A 23,361-nucleotide genomic window follows, 5' to 3' on the forward strand; every position below is an offset into this window, starting at 1 on the left:
TGGCAGACTCCCACCACAATGAATCAATGTCTTATATTCATCTAGGTGTGGGCCCTACTGAAAGCACACCATCTCTTTCGCAAGATCTGGGACATGGTAATCGCACAGGTAAAACAACTAAATTATAGTTTGGGTTTTGCGCAATGACACACAAAACAGAGAGCTCAAAACATTCGTCAATACTTTTTACGCAGAGACAGAATGATCTGTTGCAGCAGGGCTGTTAACGTCCATGTTACAGCAGATAGCGTTCCATCATTAGCCCCACTCAGCAGCCACCCGACACTCTTTGGGGTGGTGTTTGTTGTGCAAGGCACTAACAAATACAATGTATGATGACGGTGATGATTTATTTAACACGTAAGCCTTTTGCGATCAATATTAATCATGAGAACGTTTTTTGGGTTCGATCGCGTAAGTGTAAATGTGTCGACAAACCTTAACCAATTGGATGTCGGTTGGACGTGGGTGTACAGACACGTTAACGCGATCTATCCCAAAACACGTTACCGTGGGTGATGATTTAATAAAAAAACCAGTACAATTTGAATTCACAAAGCTTCTCAATGAGACTGCATCTCAGGACACTGATGACAAATGACAAGGATGACGTACCAGTGGTGACGATGACGGCTAGGCATTTTAACGAAGCATCGATTCATCAACTAAAACCGATTCTCATGCTGACAGTACCCGCAATAAATCAGGCGTTTGATAACTGAGAATTTTATTATTACGTGTTGTATGCAATTCATTTGATTGGGCCACGGAGGCCGCACTAAATCATGGAACATACATATATTTAAAAGTATGCTTGAATTGAATCGCAATCCCGAATCATAACAACTCCTTGACTCACAAGGGGGATAATTATTACAGGCCCAATGACGACTCTGATAATGACAAATGCCCCGTCAAGGAGCTTAGTCGTGACTGCTGAACAAAGTCAGCGGGCGACTTGTGCCGACAATCCCCTCACCTCGTCGTGCGCGTCTTCGAGCGGGGTGGCGGACGATGCGACCAGCGCCCCATCCTCGGCGTCACGCGCGGCCCCCAGGTCCACGCTCTTGCGGCCGCCCTTCTTGTTGTGCTTGTGCGCCGTCAGCTTCTTGGTCTGGTGCGAGCCGGCCTCCGCCTTGCCGCTGCTGAGCCTGCACACATGCCCGTACGCACATTCCCCGTGTAGCCTTTACATACACTGTTGAGGCAAGTGCTGTTAACGAGCAACTTTGAAGGCCGTCACGGCACACGAGGGAGGTGTGTGGCCAATGCCATGCCCGGCTTGCCTTTGATTTCCCCAGTGCTGCTGTTTACACATCGCACCAGGTGCTCATTTGAGGCCGAGTCAACCTAGGGGAGGCCCAGAACTGGTTGAGATAATCGCCGCCGGTACCGCATGGTGTTGCTGGGTTCGTAGTGCAGCGTGGCAAGCCGCTGTGCCACTGCTCCCCACGCACGCACATGCACGCACGCACATGCACGTACACGCACATGCACGCACACGCACATGCACGCGCACGCACATGCACACGCACGCACATGCACGCACACGCACGCACATGCACGCACACGCACGCACGTGCGCGTACACGCACACGCACGTACACGCACTTACACGCACACGCACGAACACGCACACGCACACGCACGTACACGCACATGCACGTACACGCAAATGCACGTACACGCACATGCACGTACACGCACGCGCACGAGCATGAACAGCAGCAAGGGGCACTTGATGGGAAAGATATACTTCGTAGAATCATGTGATTATTCACTCCAATCCCCCAGAAATGTGATCAATCTGCATTGTTTGTATAGTTTTGTTGGCCCCATTAGCCGAAAAGAAATAATAATATAATTTGCATTTGAATTTGCATTATTTATTTTTTATTATATAACCAAGAGTTGACGATTTCATGCAGCATTGTTGACCAATCCATTCGCCTACATTTTTACTTTTAAAAAATGAGTGTACAACGTAGGCCCATTTCCTATTGTATCCTTGTGCGTGGATGTTTCAAACACGTACTCACCAATCAGCTCATTCAATGCCACTTTTAAGTTATAGTTTCAAATGATTAACTGATGTTGAGCCTCAGATAAACTTGTCACGCAAAGCATCCAGAACTAGAGGGTAGGTCCCAGCGATAACAGACTCCCTACAACATGGACCCTTTAAGCTGCACCTCCTTCAAAAAGCCACGGACAATCTCATTGGATGAGAGAGAAACACCCTCATGACCCTTATAGAAAGCCCCTATTGGCCACAAGATAATAGCTAGCCTAAGAGGCCCTCCTAATACTCTTACACCAGAAATCTGAGGACCGCAAGAAGTGGACATCTCCAAGGATAAAGGTCCCATTAGAAACAAAATCAAACCAACACTCCCGTGATACATGGGCCGCCAGCACAATGCCCGGCCACCTTGGTCTACCCATTACAATTATTAGTCAATCACTGGCACCCGGAACTGAATAGCAATCTCAGGAAGGCCCTGCAGTAGTGTTACGACTGTTCCCTCGGCGCCTTCCACCGTCGCTCTCATTACCAATGCTAAACGCGCGTGAGCCGTGTCTGTATTCGACGCCACAGCGCAGCTGCGCCTTTCGCAGCTTTAATACGACAAGGGAAACTCACGCTCACGTGTGTACCATGTGTGCTGTGTCTTGCCTTGCCTGAACACGTACGGATAATGTGCTAATGGGCATGAAACAAAATGCGTCATCGTTATTTAATCTCTTGTTGTTTATTATATGAACCGCCCTGGGAGTTTATTTCCGTAAAATGCTCGACAACAATGTTATTTTATTTCAACATTTTCTTATCAGTGTTTGCAAAAAGCCTAAGAGCACTGCTATTGTCAGCATCCAATCAAAAGTATCTGAAAGCATGAGGACATGAGTTTATAAAAAAAAAAAATCCAATATCTACTCCATCATGGTCATTAGCCATTATCAATCTGCAGCTGTATAAAGCCTCCTCCAGCCGTCGCCATCTCTCACGGTTATGCGAAGCGGCAATCCAGCCAACACCTTCACTTGAGATGAAATCATCGCTCCATCTCCCCGATGGACGTCCACTCAGACGTGTTCCATTTCATGGCTGCTAATCCATCACTACTGTTGATCTTCCGCCATCATCAATTCTCGTGACATGTTCCGTGACATGTCCTGCCAATGCCCATTACTTCTCCTTTTCTTAATAGTTGAAAGCATATTAAAACTATAAAATGTATCGAATAATTTGAAAGAAATATACACATGGGCTACACTCAATCTAATCTTCTGAAATGTATTTGCACATTCTTGGTGACTGTGGTCATCCAGAACAAACCATAGAACATATAATGACGCAATGCCCGATCCACAAATACGAAGGAGACATCACAGCGATGATGCCCTCTGTGGTTGTCTGGCTTGACCACCTGAATGTGAGATGGTAATTGTTGCTCTGCATCTACATCGGCAGCCGTATGACAAGAAGAAGACGAGGAGGAGTTGTAAAGGAGAGAAACCAGTCTGATCCCCCCCCTATGCAGGTGTGCCACGGTTACCTGCGGACAGGACTGGTCAGCCACTTGCGCAGGGTGTTCCCAGGCCTCTTGGGTCCCGGCGAGCTCTGGAGGGGCGGCACCAGGGGGTGGGGATGCAGGGAGCCCGTGGAGGGGCTAGCGTCGCCACTCGACGCCGACAGGGAGTCTACGCACGCAGACGACAAATCCGCGCAGACACAAATGCACGCGCGCACGCACACACACACGTGCCAGACAAACCACATTAACACATGTAGACCCATTCCCAGTGTATAAACAGAACATTCGTGTCGCCATGCATAACCGGTGAGAGCCAAAAAGTGCGAAGAAAAGACTAATTTCCGCAACTAAAACTTTGTTCAATTGTGGAGTAAGAAAATATTCCCTGGCAGAGGTTCAATGTGTACAGATGAGGACATTTTATGTTGTTGCTTAATTTATGAATGTTTTCCAAAAAAACTAATTAGATAAAAAAAAATTCTAATAAATATTTTGTCGTCGTTTGTTTTCACCTGGCTGTGCGCCACAAGAGTGAACGCGCAACTTCTCCTGCGCGTCAGCCCAGAGTCACAGCCATAAAAACGAGGCCAGGTCGCCCATCCAAGAGGACGGCAACGGCCCTAATATTACTACAGTCGAGCCACGGCTAAATATATAACGACCGAGGCAAGGCAGAAATAAATACACAGCAGCAGAGCTGTGCAGTGCAAGTTGTGAGAATTAGACGGGCGGCCAAAGAAGACAGCGTGTCCGAGAGGACGACCAGATGGAACGGTTAGATTAGCTTGGTGGACTGTGACATCGCAAGAATGTGAGGGTTGGTAATGATGGCGCGAGGAGGCCTTCATAGAGCAGTGGATAGATCGTGGCTGCTGATGATGATGATGTTCTGACTCGCACCTGCGAAGTGGTTTTTCAACAGTTACTCCACCGGCATTAAAGTAAATCTAATATTACCCCCCATGAAAGTTTGAGTCAATACACTGACAAGAGGATGTCTCAAAAAAGTTGCCATAAAAAATATACATCAATGTAAGCTTAACATTAGGTATAAATCTTGAATGTTATGACGATAGTATATCATGGCTTCCATAATTGTCAAAGCTACTATGTATTGAACAAATTAGTTGGTGATGCTGTGTTGGCAGTGGTACACACGTATACATAACAACAAAGCCCTTCTCTTGATAGATGATCGGCCATTGCCCCAAATTTACTATTATATATGTTTTCCTTTTAAGGCCACAGTGTTATTGACAAATGCGTTTAGTGTATTGTTACTTTACGTTTAAGGCCATCTGTTCAATGTTTACAAATACTTTTCTTAGGATGGAGACCAGAAACAAGACTGTAATCCGAGCTCATTCAACAGCGGTTTGATGGTAATCCTGTAACGTTACATCAGTTCAATAAACAATGATCCATAAGCACACGACTTGCTCAGAAAAAAAACACTTGTATGGAAGAATCGATTTAGATTCGTGTGCATGTTGAATGCGATTGGTTCTCGTGACTGCTACAGCCAACATACGTGCTAAAATCTACCACGAAGAAATGACAAGAATCGACTTATAAGACAAAACCTCACAATCCCAAATCGTGCCTGTTAATCGAATTGTGAGGGCCAGCGAATAGTTACAGCGCTAGCCAATGGTGTCACGACACACAGGCATGTTTCTGTCCATACCCCACCCTTTAAAAACATACTATAAGGACCGTCAATAATGTTAGTCTGGTAGTTGAGAAAGAGGCAAAGAAGCGGACGGAGCGCCACCCCTTAGAGCCTCCATTGCCAACGCACCACAGGAGTGCAGCGTCCAACGTCAGGCGGCTCAAATTAGTTTCCATTCCTATATTTAAACGCAGTTTGGCTACGCATCATATAAACACAAAGTTCAAACGATTGCACAAACGGCCTGTGTGCGACGACAACGACGATGACTCAAGGAGGCAAAACTAATTCCTGAAAACTTGACTCCAGGACTTGTTCCTAAATGTTTGAAGGAACGGCGGAGACATATTAGGCCTCAAAGCGGCAAGCGGAGGCATCATAGGTGACTTTGGATAGGGCACATTTCATGGCGTATGGAGGATGACGAAATCTCATCGCGAAAGCTGCAGCTGACCAAGAAGAATGCGCACAAACGCAAGATGATCGAACCCTAATGGGCACCTTTTTTGTGTGTGATACAGCACTACCAGCGGTGCACACGGAAAGATCAAAAATAGTCCATGGCACAGACCCAAAGAGGAAAAAGACTAAACAATAAGTGACATATTAGCCTATGGCCCTCCTTCATGGCAGACACCAGCCATGAACGAGAGCCTAAAGGGCGGGCGCGTCCGTCACGGACACAACGACGCACGGTTATGGCACAGACATATTCACCGCAAGCATTTCTATGATAACTTTACAGCGTGAGAACATAACACCAAGGCTGTGGAAAATTCCAGAGTGGAGAAAACATCTTTGAAATCGACAGTGACCACTGGAAATGAGTGCACGCTGGGCTGTACGTGCCACTTGTGTCTCAGAGCGGTGTGGCACCATGCCCACTGGAAACTCAGTTAAGTCTCCAAAGTGACCAATGTGGTAATCACTGCTGGGTGTATTACGCAACCCCGAAGGTAATTTCTGACTCAATACTTCGACCCCCCCAGGCGGAATAAGTGTGGCTCGGGATCAGCTGCGAATGCGATGCAAAGAATTGGTTACTTGCCAATGGCCACCTTTCCCCTGTGACGGCTGTGAACGGGGGGGGGGGGGGGGGGGCGCGACGTTGAGTCGCTTGGTCAAGAGGGGGACATTGGCGCTGTGCAAAAACGTTGCTTCGTCTTAATCTGGCCGGTGCAACGCTGGCTCAGCGTTCATATTCTTAGGTTTTTTCGGTAAAGTCACGTAGGTAAAACATTCAAATTTATAAAAGTTAAATAAAATAAAAATCACGACGTTTCGGAGGCAACACAAGCTTCCGTCTTCAGGTGGAACCGTCACAGCCACGACAGCTGTATCAAGTAAATGAGAGATTGCAGGAGCTACCACTCCGTTTATATAATGGTTGGAGAAGGTGGTGGGGCAAGGGCCGCATACTTTTTATTAATATAGTAAGGTGAGGCTTAAGAGGGTGAGCCTTTGTTATGGAGAGCTACGGTTTGTGAATCAAATCTAGAATGGCTCAGCGTTGCTTGTGTTGCAGTCGAAACGTCGTGAGAATGTTATTGTTTTATTTTTGTATTATTTTAATGTTTCCCTTCTACGTGACTTTACCGAAAGAACCAAGAATATGAATCCCTGCAGTCACGAAAGCTTGAAATCTTAATGTATAGATACACAATGAGGGATCTCTCCTCTGCATCCCAAGAACAAAGCCCAAGTCTCATGGGCGATGTCTGGGCACCCGGACTGTGGGACTCTCTGCCAAAGGCTGTCAGGGAGTCCTGCCTAAAAACATTTCTCTTTCAGAAGGTATCTCTCCTATTTATAACTTAGAAACTTCTTAGCCAAACCGTTCCCATTGTTCACGGATGTAAACAGCCTTTAGAAATGAATGAAAGGCGCTAAAAATAAGCTGTAATTATTAATAATGCAACAGCAGCAGTCGGCTATTATTATTTTTACATGTGTCTTTTTACGGGGCAGCGTTTAAATGAGAGAACGCCAGATGTGTGATCGGCGTCAAGGACACAGTGAGGCATCCTTTCTAGACACGTTTTTCGTGGTGGTGGTGGTGGTGGTGGCAACCTCTGGAAAAAAACGTCGAGACTTCTCAACACCTTCTCAAGGAGCGTCTTCACCCATTTTTTTTAGCTAATCGGAGGTGCGACGGCCATCCTACCCCAACTGGGGAGCTGGGGCTTCAATAGAGCCTCTCGCTCAGTGCTGCAATGATGTTTAACCACAGCTTAACAAGGAACTCCAACCTCGTGCAGTATTGCACTTCTAAACAGGCATCTGTATCAAAGGCCCCAACCCTGGCCCAGTGTTTGAAGTCCATGTAATATTAAATTATCCAGCAGAGCCTATGATTTGGCATGCAGCGCACCCAACTGAGAGTGGTATTGGTGCACGTTAGCACTAATACACACTTTAAAAGCTACCAAATGTCTTGGAGGATCAGCCTCTCTTCTCCTCCAGCACCACAGACACCTCGACAAGATTGTGATAATTAAATCATTAGCCATGCCTTTCAAAGTGAATGGCCTCCCTGCTCTAATATTTTCCCTCTTAAAAGCTAAACTAATTTTTATTTTACCAGGTAAGGCCCACTGAACTAGATACCTCTTTTTTTTTATAAACGACCTGGCCACAACTGAAACATCAACAAAGTGGAGTCTCATTTTTCTAAACCGGAGGACCCAAACAAAAATCCACACGACCACGGGGAGGACATGCCAACTCCAAATATACAGGCGTCAGTGTCTGAGATCGAACCCACGATCTCCTGTATACCATGCAAGGTAGTTAATATATCCCGCCACTGCTCATAGGCCCTGCCTACCTCTATGCCAACCCAACCCACAACCCAGGTAGCCCCAACCCTGTTTTCCCCGATCGTGAGTGAGACATGAGGTCAGAAAATGTTAAACTGGGAGAAAACCACGATTGTCACAAACGCTTCGGGACATCAGGATAACATTTCTTAAACTGAGACTGTCCCAGTTATACCAGGACGCGTGGCATCTGTAGCTACCTGTATTTTTGTGTATGCATGTATACATATGCATTAATACATGTGCACGTGCACACATAAACAGTTGGGAGCTGTAGAGTAGTAATTACCGCACTGCACTATAAAACTGACCTGAGTTTAATTCTCACTCGGACAACATCAGTGACGAATATCTAAACGGGTCCTAGGCCCCTTCCCGAGGTCAACTCACCATTAACATGAGTATCTGTTGCTGTGTGTACGGTGCAAGCCTTAATAGGTGCATGCGAACAACACTTGTCCCAACAGACTGTTGAAGGCTATATAGGGGACCTTTGTGTTCACAAGTCGAATAAGGCTACTGCTGTATATGCTACACATGCTTTGCGTGTGCGTGGGTTGAGCTGTCTTATCTCTGTGTTTATGTCTGTGTGCACAAGCGTATGTGTAATACCGGATAAACGCATTACCTGTGTGTGTGTGCCATATAAGTCTATCAATCTACATTTAACTCTACAAATATTTACACTAACTGCTTGGGCTGGGTCATAATTATGGTATCATGTTGCTTAGCATTGTTGATTTATAAAAAAAAAACATTCAAATACTACACACACCGATAACAAACCATGCAGTTGTCATTTTAATTCCAGGTTACGGTGGTGCATGCCTGCAATTCAGAGATTTTGGAAGGCAGGGCTTGGTGGTTTACAGATTTTATGGGCTAAAGTACCATGCTGTGCGGACCGTTGAATAGCGTCCTCTCATCTGCATGAACTTGGTGTGTTTGGCCAAATATATAAGTTCACAACTTCCTGGAAGGGTGCTGGCACTCGGTGTCGCTCTGCTGAATAATTTCAGGACTCTGAAATGCGACAAAATTTAATCCAGCAACCTGTGTTTGCAGAAAGTGGTAACATCGTAAATCCTTCCTACTGTGATATTGACAACTTTGAGTTAAATTTCTGGTCAGACATACCAGTGGATAAGCGTATCTAAACCAGGCCCGGGTCTCACATGGGTCAATTCAGTGACCAATGCATCCGGTGATGATGCTAATTCTACCAGCCTTTTGACACATAGTGTTGAACTTTATAATTGATCGTGAACAACATTTTCCCTAAAAGACCATACATATGCTATTAGAGTTTGTGTTGTTTATGTGCTGAACATGTGCGGTGTATGCATAAACTAAATTTCTACTTGGATATCCGGTGGCATTTGTTTTTGCAACAAGCCTAAGCAACTAAGCTTTGAAGATGTCCTGCGGCTATTAGCGTTGTTTACATTCAGTCATAAAGCATGTCCACTGTGCCAGCAAGTGATTACTGGGCCTGAGTTCCACAACTTACAACTAAAATAATTAGGCACAATACGTAAATGTGTCTTTACGGAGATTAGCATCTCTGTTCCTGTCTCCTTTGCTAGGGGTGGGGCAGTAAATATTCTCAGATCTCAGTGGAAACAAACGCTGAAGACTGTGCCCACTGAAACCTATGCAATAGCCTGAAGTCTGACACGCGAATCGTTGTGCAAATCTGTAGGCTGTGATGGATGAGACGTGCGATGCACATGTTGCATGCACACAATACCTGTGCAAGTTTGCATAGGGTGGCTGGGAATACGAAATCTCACGGTACCACGTTGAGAAACAGCGGCCTCAACGAGCGAGACATTTACTCGACTGCAAGGGGGATAACATTCGTCTTCAGTCTGAAATTCCCCGCTACCAACATCGGGGCAGTGGCACTGGACGTTCACCACCTGATACGGGGGGGGGGGGCGGTCGTGATTCGTACTCGAAAGTCTGCCCTGGTTAATGCTGCGGGTGTATACATTGTTTAACAGTAGACGTTAAGAGATGTTGCGACATCTTTCGAAGTAGAGTAGACCATTGTGTGCCCGTGTGATGGTCCAAATTAGAAAAATGATTCGCAAATTAATTAGTTATGAAACTAAGTCACACACGGAAACCATTACCCCTTACTGCAAAAAACTTGGCAGGGCCCTGCTGAAAAAGAGTCTTGGGACTCAGTGAGGCTTTCCTGGGTAAACAAGTGTAATAAATACATGCGTAAAGTTAGCTCCAATGGCCTTAAATAAGGACCGCTGAAGTGAGGTGGGAACAAGGTGGGGTCAGGGGGTGGAATTTGTCATCTGACTGATGATGTAAACAAAGTCATCATCACGGTTGTTATGTATGGATGTTGAACTTCTTTTGCAACGTACGTAGCCAACCGTGCTAATCAGAGGTGCCACCTCTAAGGTACAAAAAAACAGGCCGTATCATGGGAATAGGGAGAATATCTCACAATACCACAAGAGGTCAGATCTAATCGTCAATTTATTGTCTTGAGTGGTGTATTCTCTTTGGTTCTTTCGGTAAAGTCACGTAAGTATAAAATAAAATAAATCACGAAACGTCGTGATTTTTTTTTTATCACGACGTTTCGTGATTTATTTTATTTTATACCTACGTGACTTTACCGAAAGAACCAAAGAGTATGGATTCCTGCAGTCACGAAAGCTTCAAATCGAGATTGACTGGTGTAGTATTATTATTATTCTGCGACTGACAAAAACCAGGACTTCCAATGTCCCGGGAGGATTGAGAGATTTCCCAGGATAGTGAAATCTGAAAACGAACACGATCCTGGGAAAACCGGGACAGCTGGCAATGCTGAACATCATTAGAATGACTGACGGTCGTTAAAATAATCAGACTGACAACGACCATCTCCTTGTTGTCGCCAAAACATCTCACTTTTTCAAGAAGATATGAATCCTCTGGTATGAATGCTCTACATATCCACCCTTAAGTGTCGTGTGCAGTCTATACAGCTGCACCTAGTTCATTACACCAGTTTCCAATTATTCGGTAAATGAATAATCACTGCATCCCAGCCCCTCATTACTCAGCGCGTCCACCGCGTAACGTGCTTCCTAAGCGGCTGCTGTTGGTGTATTATTTAGACCCAGTGTGAGAGCATCACAGACCCCTGCCACTGGGGTCATCAAAGCTCACGTTATTCCTTGCATAACATTGGTTGTGCTCAGGGGTTCAGACGCGAAGCCATCGCTCAACAAGAGGCAAGACCTCGCATGAGAACAATGTAAAAACAAACAAAAATTGTAATTAATAAATCTTATAGCGATCCCACTGGTTCCAAAAATAATTGATTCGCACGTAATTTTTCCTTTCACCGTGTCATTTCATTTCCCTTGCTTTGTTGCCAACCATAAATGCACGCTGACATAGCATCCATATATATTTTATATTTTTCGAACAGCCCGTCCCTGATTTGTACAAAAACAAATCTACATTTTTTTTGTAATGGTTAGAACATCATTCGATGATAGTCTCTCAGTAAAATACACGAGTGAAATACGCATCTAAAAAAAACCTGGCGACACTATAAATATGTTTTCAACCAACAGCTGCCATTGCAGGGCACCCTGAAGAGGCACCACACATTCTGAAATGTTTCGGTGAAGTAAGAGCTTCAGTCGCTTCAATCACGGCCAGATCGCACTCGTGATGTGAAATTGAAACAGGCAAAATGCATCTCGCATTTACACGCACTGCATGCTGATGCAAGTAACTAAGCCATTAGCGGTCTGACAGGGCGGGCATCTTTATGCAATTAGGTGATCGTGTTTTCAGTGAATAGATTTGGACATTTCTGAAGCGTAAAAAAGCATTCTTACAACCAAGATAATAAACACTTCACCAAACGACCCATTTTTGTTCATTTGCAACTTAAAAGACGGAAGGCGATTCGGTAATGACGCGTGTTCAAGAGGGTCACGTTGAGAAGCGACGGGAAAATGTGCCGTTTCAGAAAGCAAATCCCGTTCTTACGAGGTAATCATTCTTAGCCGCGTGAGGATTCATCATCAACCAAAATATGTTTCTCCAGCATCAATTAAAATCCCTCACAACGTAGCAGAATACGTATGAAGATAAAAATAAATAAACACACAAACGAGTTACAAGTCGGTGCCCACACACAGATGTTAACCACACGCAGGCACAGGACCTAAATAAAAAGACAGATCATACACCCCGACCAAACTGCACTCTTCTTGAAAGGTGGCAAACTTTCAAATTAACATCTCAAAACCCAAAACTCCAGTTCTGTAAGGTCGCTTAAAATGCCGACGGCGGTTCTATTCGCAATGCCGTCACCACCGCAGTTCATTTATTCTCTTTACCTGCTGCAGTTTGTCCTTAAGAGGCGAGCTCATTTAACGACTCTCAAGTCCAAGCAATACTTTTCAGACGTGTCGATGAATGTTAACGCCTCGTTAAGTTTGAGAGAAGATTTTTTTTTTATTGTACTATAACTTTTGAGAATTATAAATTTGCGTGGAATATTAAGAGGTCTTGCTTTAATCGTTCTGAACCTGCACCTGTTTGCAGATATTTGAACTGGCACGAAACTTTTTGAGTTTATGCCCAACTCTCGTTTCATATTTTTTTTGAGCACGAGCCCCAAATCCACAGCTACTGCTCGTGTCGCAATGAGAACATATTCTTGTTTTTTTTCTCTCTCAACAACTCTGAGCAGCAGGCACAAAAGTCTGACATTTGGCGGGCATTCGTTAAACCTTGAGATTTCCTTTAAGCTATAATTACGCTTACAACCATCCGCAACGCACACTACTCAACCGCAGTTAAAATGTAAACAACGGGAAAGTTGATTTCAAATCGGCACCCTATGCATGATTTCCGACCCAATTTACATCAGAGCACGGGTACTACGATCGCACGCAATATCAAATACGGTGGGGCAAAAAAAACCACAGTTCAAAACCTGTTGTGCGCGAAGCAAGCAAGGGTTGTTATAAAGCCAAAACTAATAGAAGAAAACCGCCGTGGCAACTCGCCTACCAAACTATGGCCCCCTTCGGGGCACTCTGTTTGGAGATGATGATGACAACGATGAGTGGGGTGCGCGACACCCCCATTAGTGAGACAAAACAAGCTTCATCAACACCACCACCGCCACCCAACCAACCAGTCATTCATTCGGGCAGTTGACCAGCTTGACGATGAAGCACTCAAGCCGGTCAGCGACTCGGTGAGCGCAGAATTAACCGGGCCGCGGGAGATAAAGATACAATGTCACGCAGGCAGCAGAAAAGGAAAGCTTGCTGGATTGGCAGTCGGCATCTGCTGCTGTCAATCGCCCAGCTGCTGCTGCAGCCGTCGCCGCCGCTGCTGCACGCCTCATGGCCTTGACCGAGCCCCGTGAGATTGCACCACGGAGCGAAAAGAGAGAGCGAGCGAGCGGGAGAGAGAGAGAGGGCGCGTGAAAGCGTGCATCGCGAGGCAGCCCGGCATCACCAATGTGCACGCGCGCGTGTCCATGTGCACACCAGAGGAGTGCCCTGCGCGCGCACACACACACACAGAACACACACACAAAACACACACAGAACACACACACACAGACACGCAGACACACACCTCTGCGGAGGCAACACAATTGGCCGAGCGCTGAGCGGCAGAAACAGCAGCAGCCGACAGAGTCGTGCGCACGTCCTCTCCTCATTCCGCAAGTCCTCTCGCGCTGACAGGCCGGCGGCGCGAGCTCCGTTGCGCGGTCATGCCTGCCCGGCCCGTGCCACCAGCCGCACCCTCTTATAGGAGGACATCACCACATTCCGCTCGCAGCCACACGGAGGCACGCAAGCTACCTGCCATTTTGAGCATGTGCAGGCAAATGGGGCGGTGCTCTGGTGGGCGGGCGAAGGTTTGCTACGTGCACTGCAGCTCTTCACCAACACTGCTCCTCCCCCCCCCCCAATGCTCCCTCCTCTTCCCCCCCCCTCTCTCTCTCTGTCTCCTGCCCCCCACCTCGCCGTCCCCCCGCCCGCCCGCCCCCCTCTCTCATGACCCCGTGAACGGAATGAAAACTAACACAAACGCTCTTCATGCAAATGCACGACGGCAGCAACGGATAAAAGAAGGCACAACAACAACACCACGGCCTTCACTCTCAATTTAGATATCACAATGTCTCAAAATAATACACAGGAGGTGTCCTCACAAGCACCCTTGTCGCGAGCGTGCGCCGCAGGATCGACCGCGCACGGCAGCCCTCGGGGAGGCGACCATTGGCGGATCGCACGCATTTTGTGCAACTCCCTTCCCGTGGGGGGTTGAGGTGCCATACACTGACTCGCCAGTTGAGGTGGCACAGCAAGTGTGGACTAATATGCATTTGTTCCATCTGTATGGGACGGAGAGTGGTTGCCCCCTCGCACGCGTGGGTTCTCTCCAGGTGCTTCGGTTTCCTTCCACATGTAAGCACTCGACAATTGGCCGATAACATCGTCAAGGGGCATAAACCATCACGCGAACTCGGGTCATCCTCCCAGCGGCTGTTGGCGGGCCATCGAACAAAGACGGGCACCGCATCGCGCGCTTCCAGGTGCGCTTCTGCGGCAGCCTTCCAGAACGCCACTGAAGCTGTGCACTTTTAAATTAAAGGGATTGAAAACTCATTTCTCCATAGAACTGCTTTTTTCTGTTTAGTTCGTTTGTCCCTTCCACCGCACCTACGATAAGCACGGTTGGCTACGTACGGTGCGAAAGAAGTTCAACGCACGTACACACACAGAGGAGCGCAGGAAGATGTGGGGGAATTTGGCGCCAGCTCGCCGAATGGTTGCTACCTTCCTCCCCGACCTCCAAGTCCATCTCCCACTCTCTTCTAAAGCCAGCGAACGCTGCGCGGCGCGTTGCAAGTACAAGTATTTTTTATTATTATAACTATTTAAGGTAGCGTTACTGATAGCGAGGTGTGTCTTGTGCCCTGGTTAATAAAAAAATATTATTTATTTAAGCAACCCAAGACATGTCATTACTGAAGCCATCAATCCTAATAAAATCATTACAAAGGCCATATATTTAAAATACTGTTCAAGAATTCATCAATTAAAAACCATCCCATTATTAATACATGAATTAGAACTGTCCCGTTGACACATCCATCAGATCAAGATGACCATTATAAGGCCACACTTGCAAAAATGGCTGCTATATGGTCAAAAATAACAATGGCATTTCATGGAACAATTAAAACATCTTGTAAATACTCTTAGTAAATTTTCCATATTATCCTGAGTTGTATCTATCTTACATGCCATTCTGTGCTTTCCTGCACCGTAGTATGTATTATCAATCTATAACCCAAACTTACAAAGAGACTGAATAATCTGTAAATTGTTCTGGTCACCCCTTGTCCTCATGATCATATGTCCCTTCCAGACCATCTCCATTAGCTGCACACATTCTCGCTATACAATCACACGAAAGAGAAACTTTGAAAAATCCTTATTGAAAAAAAAACATAATTAAGCAGGATGACTCCATGATTGTTTAAACATGTCTACAGATTTGGCTCACGGTTAAGCTATGGTACACAGACCTGGTCACCGTTCACAAGGACTGTTCAAATATTAAGCATCGAGGCTGCTGTTGGTCTGATCGATTTTTAAGTCAGAGCACAGGTTGCAACACACCTGTCACTGCCAGTGCTTGATGGCCGAGATCTGATACACACACCACGTGAGTCATGCACTTAGAACGGATTGATGTTTGCATACGACACAATCTGCACATTTTTTTTAAATGTCACTCTTGTCTGCATTAGAGACAATGTAGATAGCATAGAATAATAGGTGGTAAAGTGCTACAATGATTTAATCATTGATTACACTCATGTATCCCAGAATTAAGCTGGAAATGGGCTGTAAATGGGTTGGTTCACTTTAAAAAGCCATCATTTAAATCAATATGCATGTGTGAGTATATAGGTGGGTACACACGTGTTTTTCATATGCATATTGTTGGCATCAGTAGTTTACAATTTGCTTCGCAATCCTGCTGACCTCGGTACAATCTGTGTCTAAACACGCCAGGGCAAACATTATCTGAACTTGACCTGGACCTACCACACATGTCGGCTTTGCAAAAAATGTGCGGCTATCACGACGACACCTCATCATCATGACCGGGCAGACGACGGTGGTCAGGCATTGTGTGATGGCCACAGCAAACGAATAAATGCTCTCAGACTCAACAAATTGCTCGCCAAACTGCGCTTGCCCCAAGAGCCTGTTTGGCCAAATGAAAAACCTTTGTTTCTTTGGTATGTGAATGCATGAATGAAGCCAATCGTGAAAATGTAACGGTGAATTTTCTCAGTCCTCTTTGGTTACTGCGGCGAGCCAGCGGTTTTGGGTGATCAGAGCGCTTGGCGTGCCGTGATGAGAATCCTTTGACAACGGCGAGTACTGTACAGTCATCAGGTGATTTTTTTTACGCAAAGCGAATTCAACACATGAGCCAGTTGTGCACTGGATGAAGCGGTGTGAACGCGCCTGGTGAACTAGTGTGTTACGTATTCATGAACTCACGGTTCATAATTAATGACGTGTCGACGTAACATTTGTCACTTCGTAGAAATATGTCGGTTTGGTTTCCATGTGCACTGTACGCACATTTAATAACAAAAAATGTTCTCATAAAGACGGAGCTGAAATGTTCTCGGTGAGGCAACTGGTTGTGCCCCGAATAACAAATATATACTTTCTAACACACAGAGGGAAAAAAAAACAGCTTTACATTTCTACACAATTAACAAAAAAATTGGAGTGTGTAAAATGTACTCATATTATTCACAACAGATTTGACTTGCGTTTTTTTAATCCACGGACCCCAATTTTACGGACAAAAAATACGCTTCACAGAGCAGCACCTTCCCCTCCCCACGGACTGTACGAAATTGGCGCTCAACTCTTATTTAAACGGTCACTCCGCTGTCTGCCAAAACTCGCCCTTGTGCGACAACAAGTGCCTCACGAGGAGCCAAGGTGGATAAGGCCGCCGCTGCCGCTGCCCGCACACCGTCGTCGCCACGGGGGCACCACGGTCCTCGCAGCCAGATGGGGAAACGCGACCCCCCCCACTGCTCACCCTTCGGGCCTCTCATCCACCATCACGTTCTCCCCCCCACTCCACACCCACCCGCCATTCCCTCCTTTGGGCCAACAATGCACTCTTATCTTCAACAGTCTAGAACTGTTCTGGAGCCGCACGGTGGTCACGCTGACCCAAAAGTGTTTCTCGATCCAAGTCCGAAAGCACAGAAATGTGTGTTTCGCCCCCCCGCCCCACGTTGTAAATCAGAGCAACCCTCCGCGCCCCCCCCCCTCGCGCGTGGGAGCAGGGCGTAAAATAGCAAACGACTCAAAACCTGGGGCAGAAGGCGTCCATTGCACTTTGGGCACAAGTATGTGGAGGTGCACACCTCTTACTCAACAACCTTTGGAGACAGGGTTGATGGATCGTGCAGACATGGGGCCTGGTGATGAATGACCTTGTGCCTCTGGAAGTCAGTATGTCAAGTCGGTTTTTTCCACCCAAAGTCCGAGTGTTTGTCCTCTCCCATGTAATGGATTTTCTCCGGGCAAACCGGTTTTGTCCCATGTGCAGAGAAATGACCAAATGCGAACGGTCAATTTACCAAGCAGCAAGACCCTCTACACCAATTAAGACTTTCATGTATTAAATAATAAGTTTTGCGCAGCTATTAAATGTCCACATCTACCAACACGAAACACATTTTAAAGACTCGCGCTTCCCACAAAGTCCAGGAATTGTCATGATTGGTAATCACAATTTGACGCAAGAGTTGATTATTTTTGTCTTCTATTCCATCTCGTCTGGTTTGTTTTTGTCCCCGTATCTGTACTGGCCTATTTTACTCCATTAGCCTCAATGTGACGCAGCATATAATTTGCACGAATCATAAATAACCGATTCATACACAAACCACAATTCAAAGCATATATCTTCAGTGTAAACATTGATGTCAGTGTATAGAAACCAGTGCATCATTAAAACGCCTACCATCATATACACAGTGAGGTGGCGGCAAATAGGCCCGGTTGGAAGTCTTTGGGCACGTGACGTTGCCTCACGGTTCTCACCCCGGTGCCCTTGGGCAAGACGTGGCGCTTCGGATACTGGTGTAGCCAAACAGGTCCCACGTGATGGGTGCAATAGGAATAGGCACGTGAACAAGGGCGTCGTTTAGGGGTGGTCGTTTACGTGGGTGTGGGTTGAAATCGGCAAATGTTAAATGGTGCAAAGTTGAGAGAAAAGCGAGGGAGGGGAGAGGGAGTGCCCGAATGAATGAGGTGGGAAAACGGTCAAACGTGTTTGGGTGGTAATGCAGGAGAGAGAGGTGATGGAGAGAAAACAGAGAACATTTCTGTTGGAATTTTTTTGTATGAAAATCAATCCTAGTGGTGGCTTTTTCGAGCCTTCAAACAAGGCTTGTGTATATGCAGCCCCGTTCCTGAAAAAAAAACACAATCTTCACACAAAGCCTCAAGTGCCATGCGGACCTGTTGCATGTCAGAATACAGTTCGTTTATTCTCCTCAGACACTGCCGGCGTTGGCCAAAGAATGCTGAAGAACGTGGCTACGCTAATTGAAAATTGAGTGCTCCTTTGCAACAAGTTTTCTTCCAAAAACTACGCACAAAGTCCTTCACCCCCCCCCCACACCGTGTTAACTTATCTATGCAGGAGTACAGCCTGGCAATCTTTTAACTCCCCGGGGAGCCGGCCATTGCTTATGGGCCAGTAGGGCCCTGCGCTTCATCTCTGGAGCAAACTGAACGTCAAAAAAAAGGAGTCGGGCTTTAGCCGTCCGCCTTCTTAGCAATACGTTCTCAAACAGCAGTCGATGGAAATTCCCACATCCACCGCTCTGATGTCATGGTTCTCAAATTCATATGTCATTTACAGATAATACACTGTGCTTATTTGATGAATGATAGAGTAAAAAAATAAACTGGGCTACTGAGAAATGTACTGTGCCACTGCTCTCTCCCCCTCACCAATTAAATATTGTATTCATCTGCAAAGGTATTCAATGTACAACTTGAAAATGTATGACATGTAATAACCACAGCAAGGAATGGGATTTGAGAATCTCTGTCCAAGCGACAGTGGCGTGCACTTCAAAACCCACTGCCGCCTACATATATATCCCCCCGATTAGTCATTCAGTTCCAACATCGGATCCTCGACAAGCGAATCCCATCCACCTGCACTCCGGGCTCTCGTGGGAGGGATCCCCGCGTGCGTGCGTGCGTGCGTGCGTGCGCGCGCGCGCTCGCGCTCGGGGTGCCCGCGCTCGCGCTCGGGGTGCCCGCGCTCGCGCTCGCGCTCGGGGTGCCCGCGCTCGCGCTCGGGGTGCCCGCGCTCGCTCTCACCGCGGTGGTTGAAGAAGCCCTCCATCTCCACGCTGCTGCGCGAGTGAGCGATGCACAGGGTGCTGCACGGCACCAGGCCCTCGGCGGCCGGCGTGCGGTCCGTGGTGCGCACGAGGCACCAGTCTGGCCGCTCCGCAGCACGCTCCAGCACCTCCACCGTCTGGCCTCGTCGCACGTTCAGCTCGCCCGCCGCAACCGCCACGTGGTCGGCTATCGCCACCGTGAGCTCGCAGCCGCCGGACAGCTGTCGGTGTTGACGCGCGCAAACACAATCGCGCGCACGTGCACAAAAGGAGGGGCGGGGGGGCAAAGATGTCACGGCGTTAAGTCACCTGATAACGACGTTGCAATAAGCGAGCACAGAGTGTGGGGGTGGTGTAGGTCTTGCGACATTATATTGATGACCACCTCTGACCACCCCCTACGCTGTTTTCAATGCAATCACCGAGGGATTCATTTTCGTGTCGGGTTGCCCCACAAGAGCTCCTCCACGTCAAGCGTAGCAAACAATTGGGTGTAAGGGCGACATCGAGAATGTAACAATGACATTGTGGTGGCTGGAACTGTGGTGGAGTGTGCAAACAAACAATGTAAGTTTTGTCATTAACCTACGGTGTAAAGTGTTGCGTGGGTGTGTATTTTTACACCGGTTGTCTGCATCTTTCAGGGCTAAATGCTGCCCCTTTAGGCTGTGTGTGTCCAAAGGAGCATACAAAGCCTTGGCTCATAAGCAAAGTACTTCCTCACTGACACACACACTGAGGTGTGGCGGCCTCTCACGATGAAATTACATCGTGCCGTAACATTAAGAAATCTTCTTTTGGAAATTTCGCAGCAAGCAGTGCATCAGCTTGTGTCAGAAATTGGCCACATAAAAACACATTGTACAACTGCTTCTGAAAATTATTAAAATCAGCCTCTTTTTTTTACACATCAAAGGAATACCGATTGTATGCCCTGCAAAGTGTCCGTCAGATGAAAAAATTACATATTTTGATCTGAAATAAGCCAAATAAAGTGCAAAATGACATTCTAGTTGATGTGTTGTTGTGCTCCTTCGCTTGAGACGAGGCTCACTACACACTTGCGAGAACCTGGTTTAATCACAGTTGGCTGCACGGATTTAAACACAGGACCTTGGCAGTGCCAACTCAGTGCTTTGACGTGGTATCAGCCTCCCCCGCCCCCCGAGCCAACTGATTCCGAGTTCTGTAACATTTGCCGCTCCCTATTAAAAAAGTTCCAGGCACACAGTATTTCAAATATCAGCACAAACCAAGTTTTGCGTAATGTTCTAAAGATGGCTTATAACACTGTCACAGCTGTGCATATCAAACTTCGAATGAATTCACACTGCCACCGAAAACCAGATACACGCTCAAGAAAGCATTGTATTCAGGCATGCGTGCAAATGCACACGTGCACACGTGCAAGCAGGCACAGAGACACACACAAAGTGAAGTGAGTTCTTTGGCGAACAATTTCATTTGCAGAACGATGGCAGTTCATTTCTTTGCTCATTCCCCCCCCCCCATCACAATGCTTTACTATAGTCATTGGGCCCACTAGGAGAAAGTGGTGATTTTGGTTAGCGGTTCGCAAATCCTGGAGGAAAAAAAACGGCTGCAGGAGAAGGATTGTGTTTAAAATCGAACACGATGACATCCCTTCTTCGTCTCTGGTCCCAAAATCGACCACTCGTGCCGGCCTCTACGTCGATCTTGAGGACCTGGCGTTGTTTGGTATTTTTACAAACATCAAGTTTAAGGGGCTCAGCCAGTTCCAGCAATTTATTTGATTTGTGTCGGCTCTAAGGATTGAATATAGATTGAGAAACAATGCTTATTAATGTTACGGGTGTAATGATGCATTGATTCATCAATTAATATTGATTATTCTGGCCCGTGATACCCACATCAAATTATGTGTAAGAATCGATGTTTTTTTTTCATCCGCGCGTTGTGCGCAGTGGGTTCACGTTGACCTCTCCAGCCGCTAGAGGCCACCCACTACATTCCCCACAATGTAGGACAATTTGATATTTGTTTTCAAGTTAACCCTGAATCACAACAGTTAATTGAATCACTACTGGAGGGGGGGGGGGGGTGTGGGGCAGGGATTGTTACAGCTCATATTAAAATGCGTAATATGATTCCCCTTTGTGCGATTGACTATGAGTGAACCACTCAACCTACACAGCGGTGTGATCACCACTGATCGGTTGTTATAAGAGGCCTAGTGAGTATACAAGAGAGGTGCCCCGACATTGCTCCTTGAGGGGCAGCGCTGCGCGACGCCAGGCTCTCCCTTCTAGAACGAGTGCCGCGATTCGAGGAATCAATTTCTCCTGTGGCTCAAGTTCCACAGCACAAATGGGCTATGAGCGATGGGAACGTTCAAATGCAACAAAGAGAATATTTTACTCAGTTGCGATTCCATTTTCTTCATGTGAAATAATCAAATGTGAAGAGAATTCCGTGCACATTTTTCACATTCAGAACCGACTTAAATGAAGAAAACTGAACACTAAGTTAAAGTGGAGGTTACCCAATACAACGATGCCATGTTTGTTTTTGGGTGAGGCCATGTGGTAGTTTGATGTCATAACTCCTGTCATTAACCCTCCTCCCCGACAAGATTGTCACATTTACGAATATATTATTCTACATGCCAATGTGTCGATCAAATTCTCTCATTTCATCATAGGTTTGCTACCCGATGAAGCTCATATCAGTGAGAGAAACTTGGTAATATGTTGCTGTTAAGTTCAGTCGTGCCAAGGCTTAAGCCACCGGTGAAAAGCATTATTGATAGGAATTTGATCAATATATTACCACATATAAATAACATATATGTAAACATGACAAGCGTGTCAAATGGTGGAGGGGTTAATTACGATAATATTTGCATAAAACTACCACGTGGCCGAACCCAAAAACAAATAAAGCTCAATAATGATGGCTATTTTTTTTACGAGTCTCTATCAGCAACTGGGCAGTGAGACCATGAGTTCTGTGCAATTGGCTCACAGCCACCGCGTCGGTGAACTCACAGCTCTCATAAAAGCACGTCTGCACGCACATTTTTCCATTCCTGATTTCTGCGCTTCGATCCAGGAGCGGAGCTACAGGCTGCGCGCACGCACACAGACTCGAAACGCTGGCATGCCACACGGGGCAGTGTCGACTCAAGGTGTGCACGTGCACACTCAAGGGGGCATTGCGTGTGCGTGTGTCGGTGAAAAAACAGACAGGTACGACAACATCTACACCGGCAGCGCTCAGCTGAACTCCGAGACACACGACGGCTGCTACAGAACCACTCATTATTGCCACTTTCAGACAAAGCCATCGCATCAAGCCCAACACTGTGGAGATACTGTGGACAGCTTGCGGGCAGCAAGCGGCGCATTTTAACCGCCGCACGCACACCGCACAAAGTACCCATACGTCATCTGCACAAACTGTAAAATGCATTCGGTAAAGGATGTGGGTGTCATTTACAACGTGGGCTTAAGTAGTGGCGCAGAAACAAAAGTAGGCCGAATATGATATGCAACTAAAGGTGGTTGAGAAAAGACAATGCAGAAATTAGAAAACCTAACTTAAGCACGTAAGGCTGTACAACTGAATAAAAATTGGTAAACAATGTGTTTTTAATTCGCCTTGCGAAATGTTACTGTGAATGCACATTGAATATAAAATAAGTACAATGGTATCTATGAAACATAACACAGCCATAAATACGATTTAAAATGCAAATTTTCATCAACGACAGAGCTATATTGGATATCGCTATATTTATGATGCAGACACCTTGGCACGTCAGAACCTGATGTAAATACAAGTGAGAGAACCCATATAAAACGCAAC

General features: G+C 46.4%; 1 protein-coding gene across 1 annotated transcript in view; it reads right to left on the reverse strand.

The window, feature by feature from the left end:
* Window positions 1-23,361, reverse strand: part of LOC144724743 (triple functional domain protein-like) — a 189,425-nt gene that overhangs the window by 40,371 nt on the left and 125,693 nt on the right. Inside the window, exons 36-38 of the mRNA XM_078604129.1 lie at window positions 19,490-19,733; window positions 3,561-3,705; window positions 980-1,151 (exon numbers count right to left, since the gene is read on the reverse strand). Of these exons, the coding sequence (XP_078460255.1) occupies window positions 980-1,151; window positions 3,561-3,705; window positions 19,490-19,733 (561 nt within the window). The remainder of the gene's footprint in view (window positions 1-979; window positions 1,152-3,560; window positions 3,706-19,489; window positions 19,734-23,361) is intronic.

Source organism: Lampetra planeri, chromosome 2 (assembly GCF_965212315.1).
Source record: "Lampetra planeri chromosome 2, kcLamPlan1.2.h2, whole genome shotgun sequence".
In the NCBI taxonomy this organism is placed as follows: Eukaryota; Metazoa; Chordata; class Hyperoartia; order Petromyzontiformes; family Petromyzontidae; genus Lampetra; species Lampetra planeri.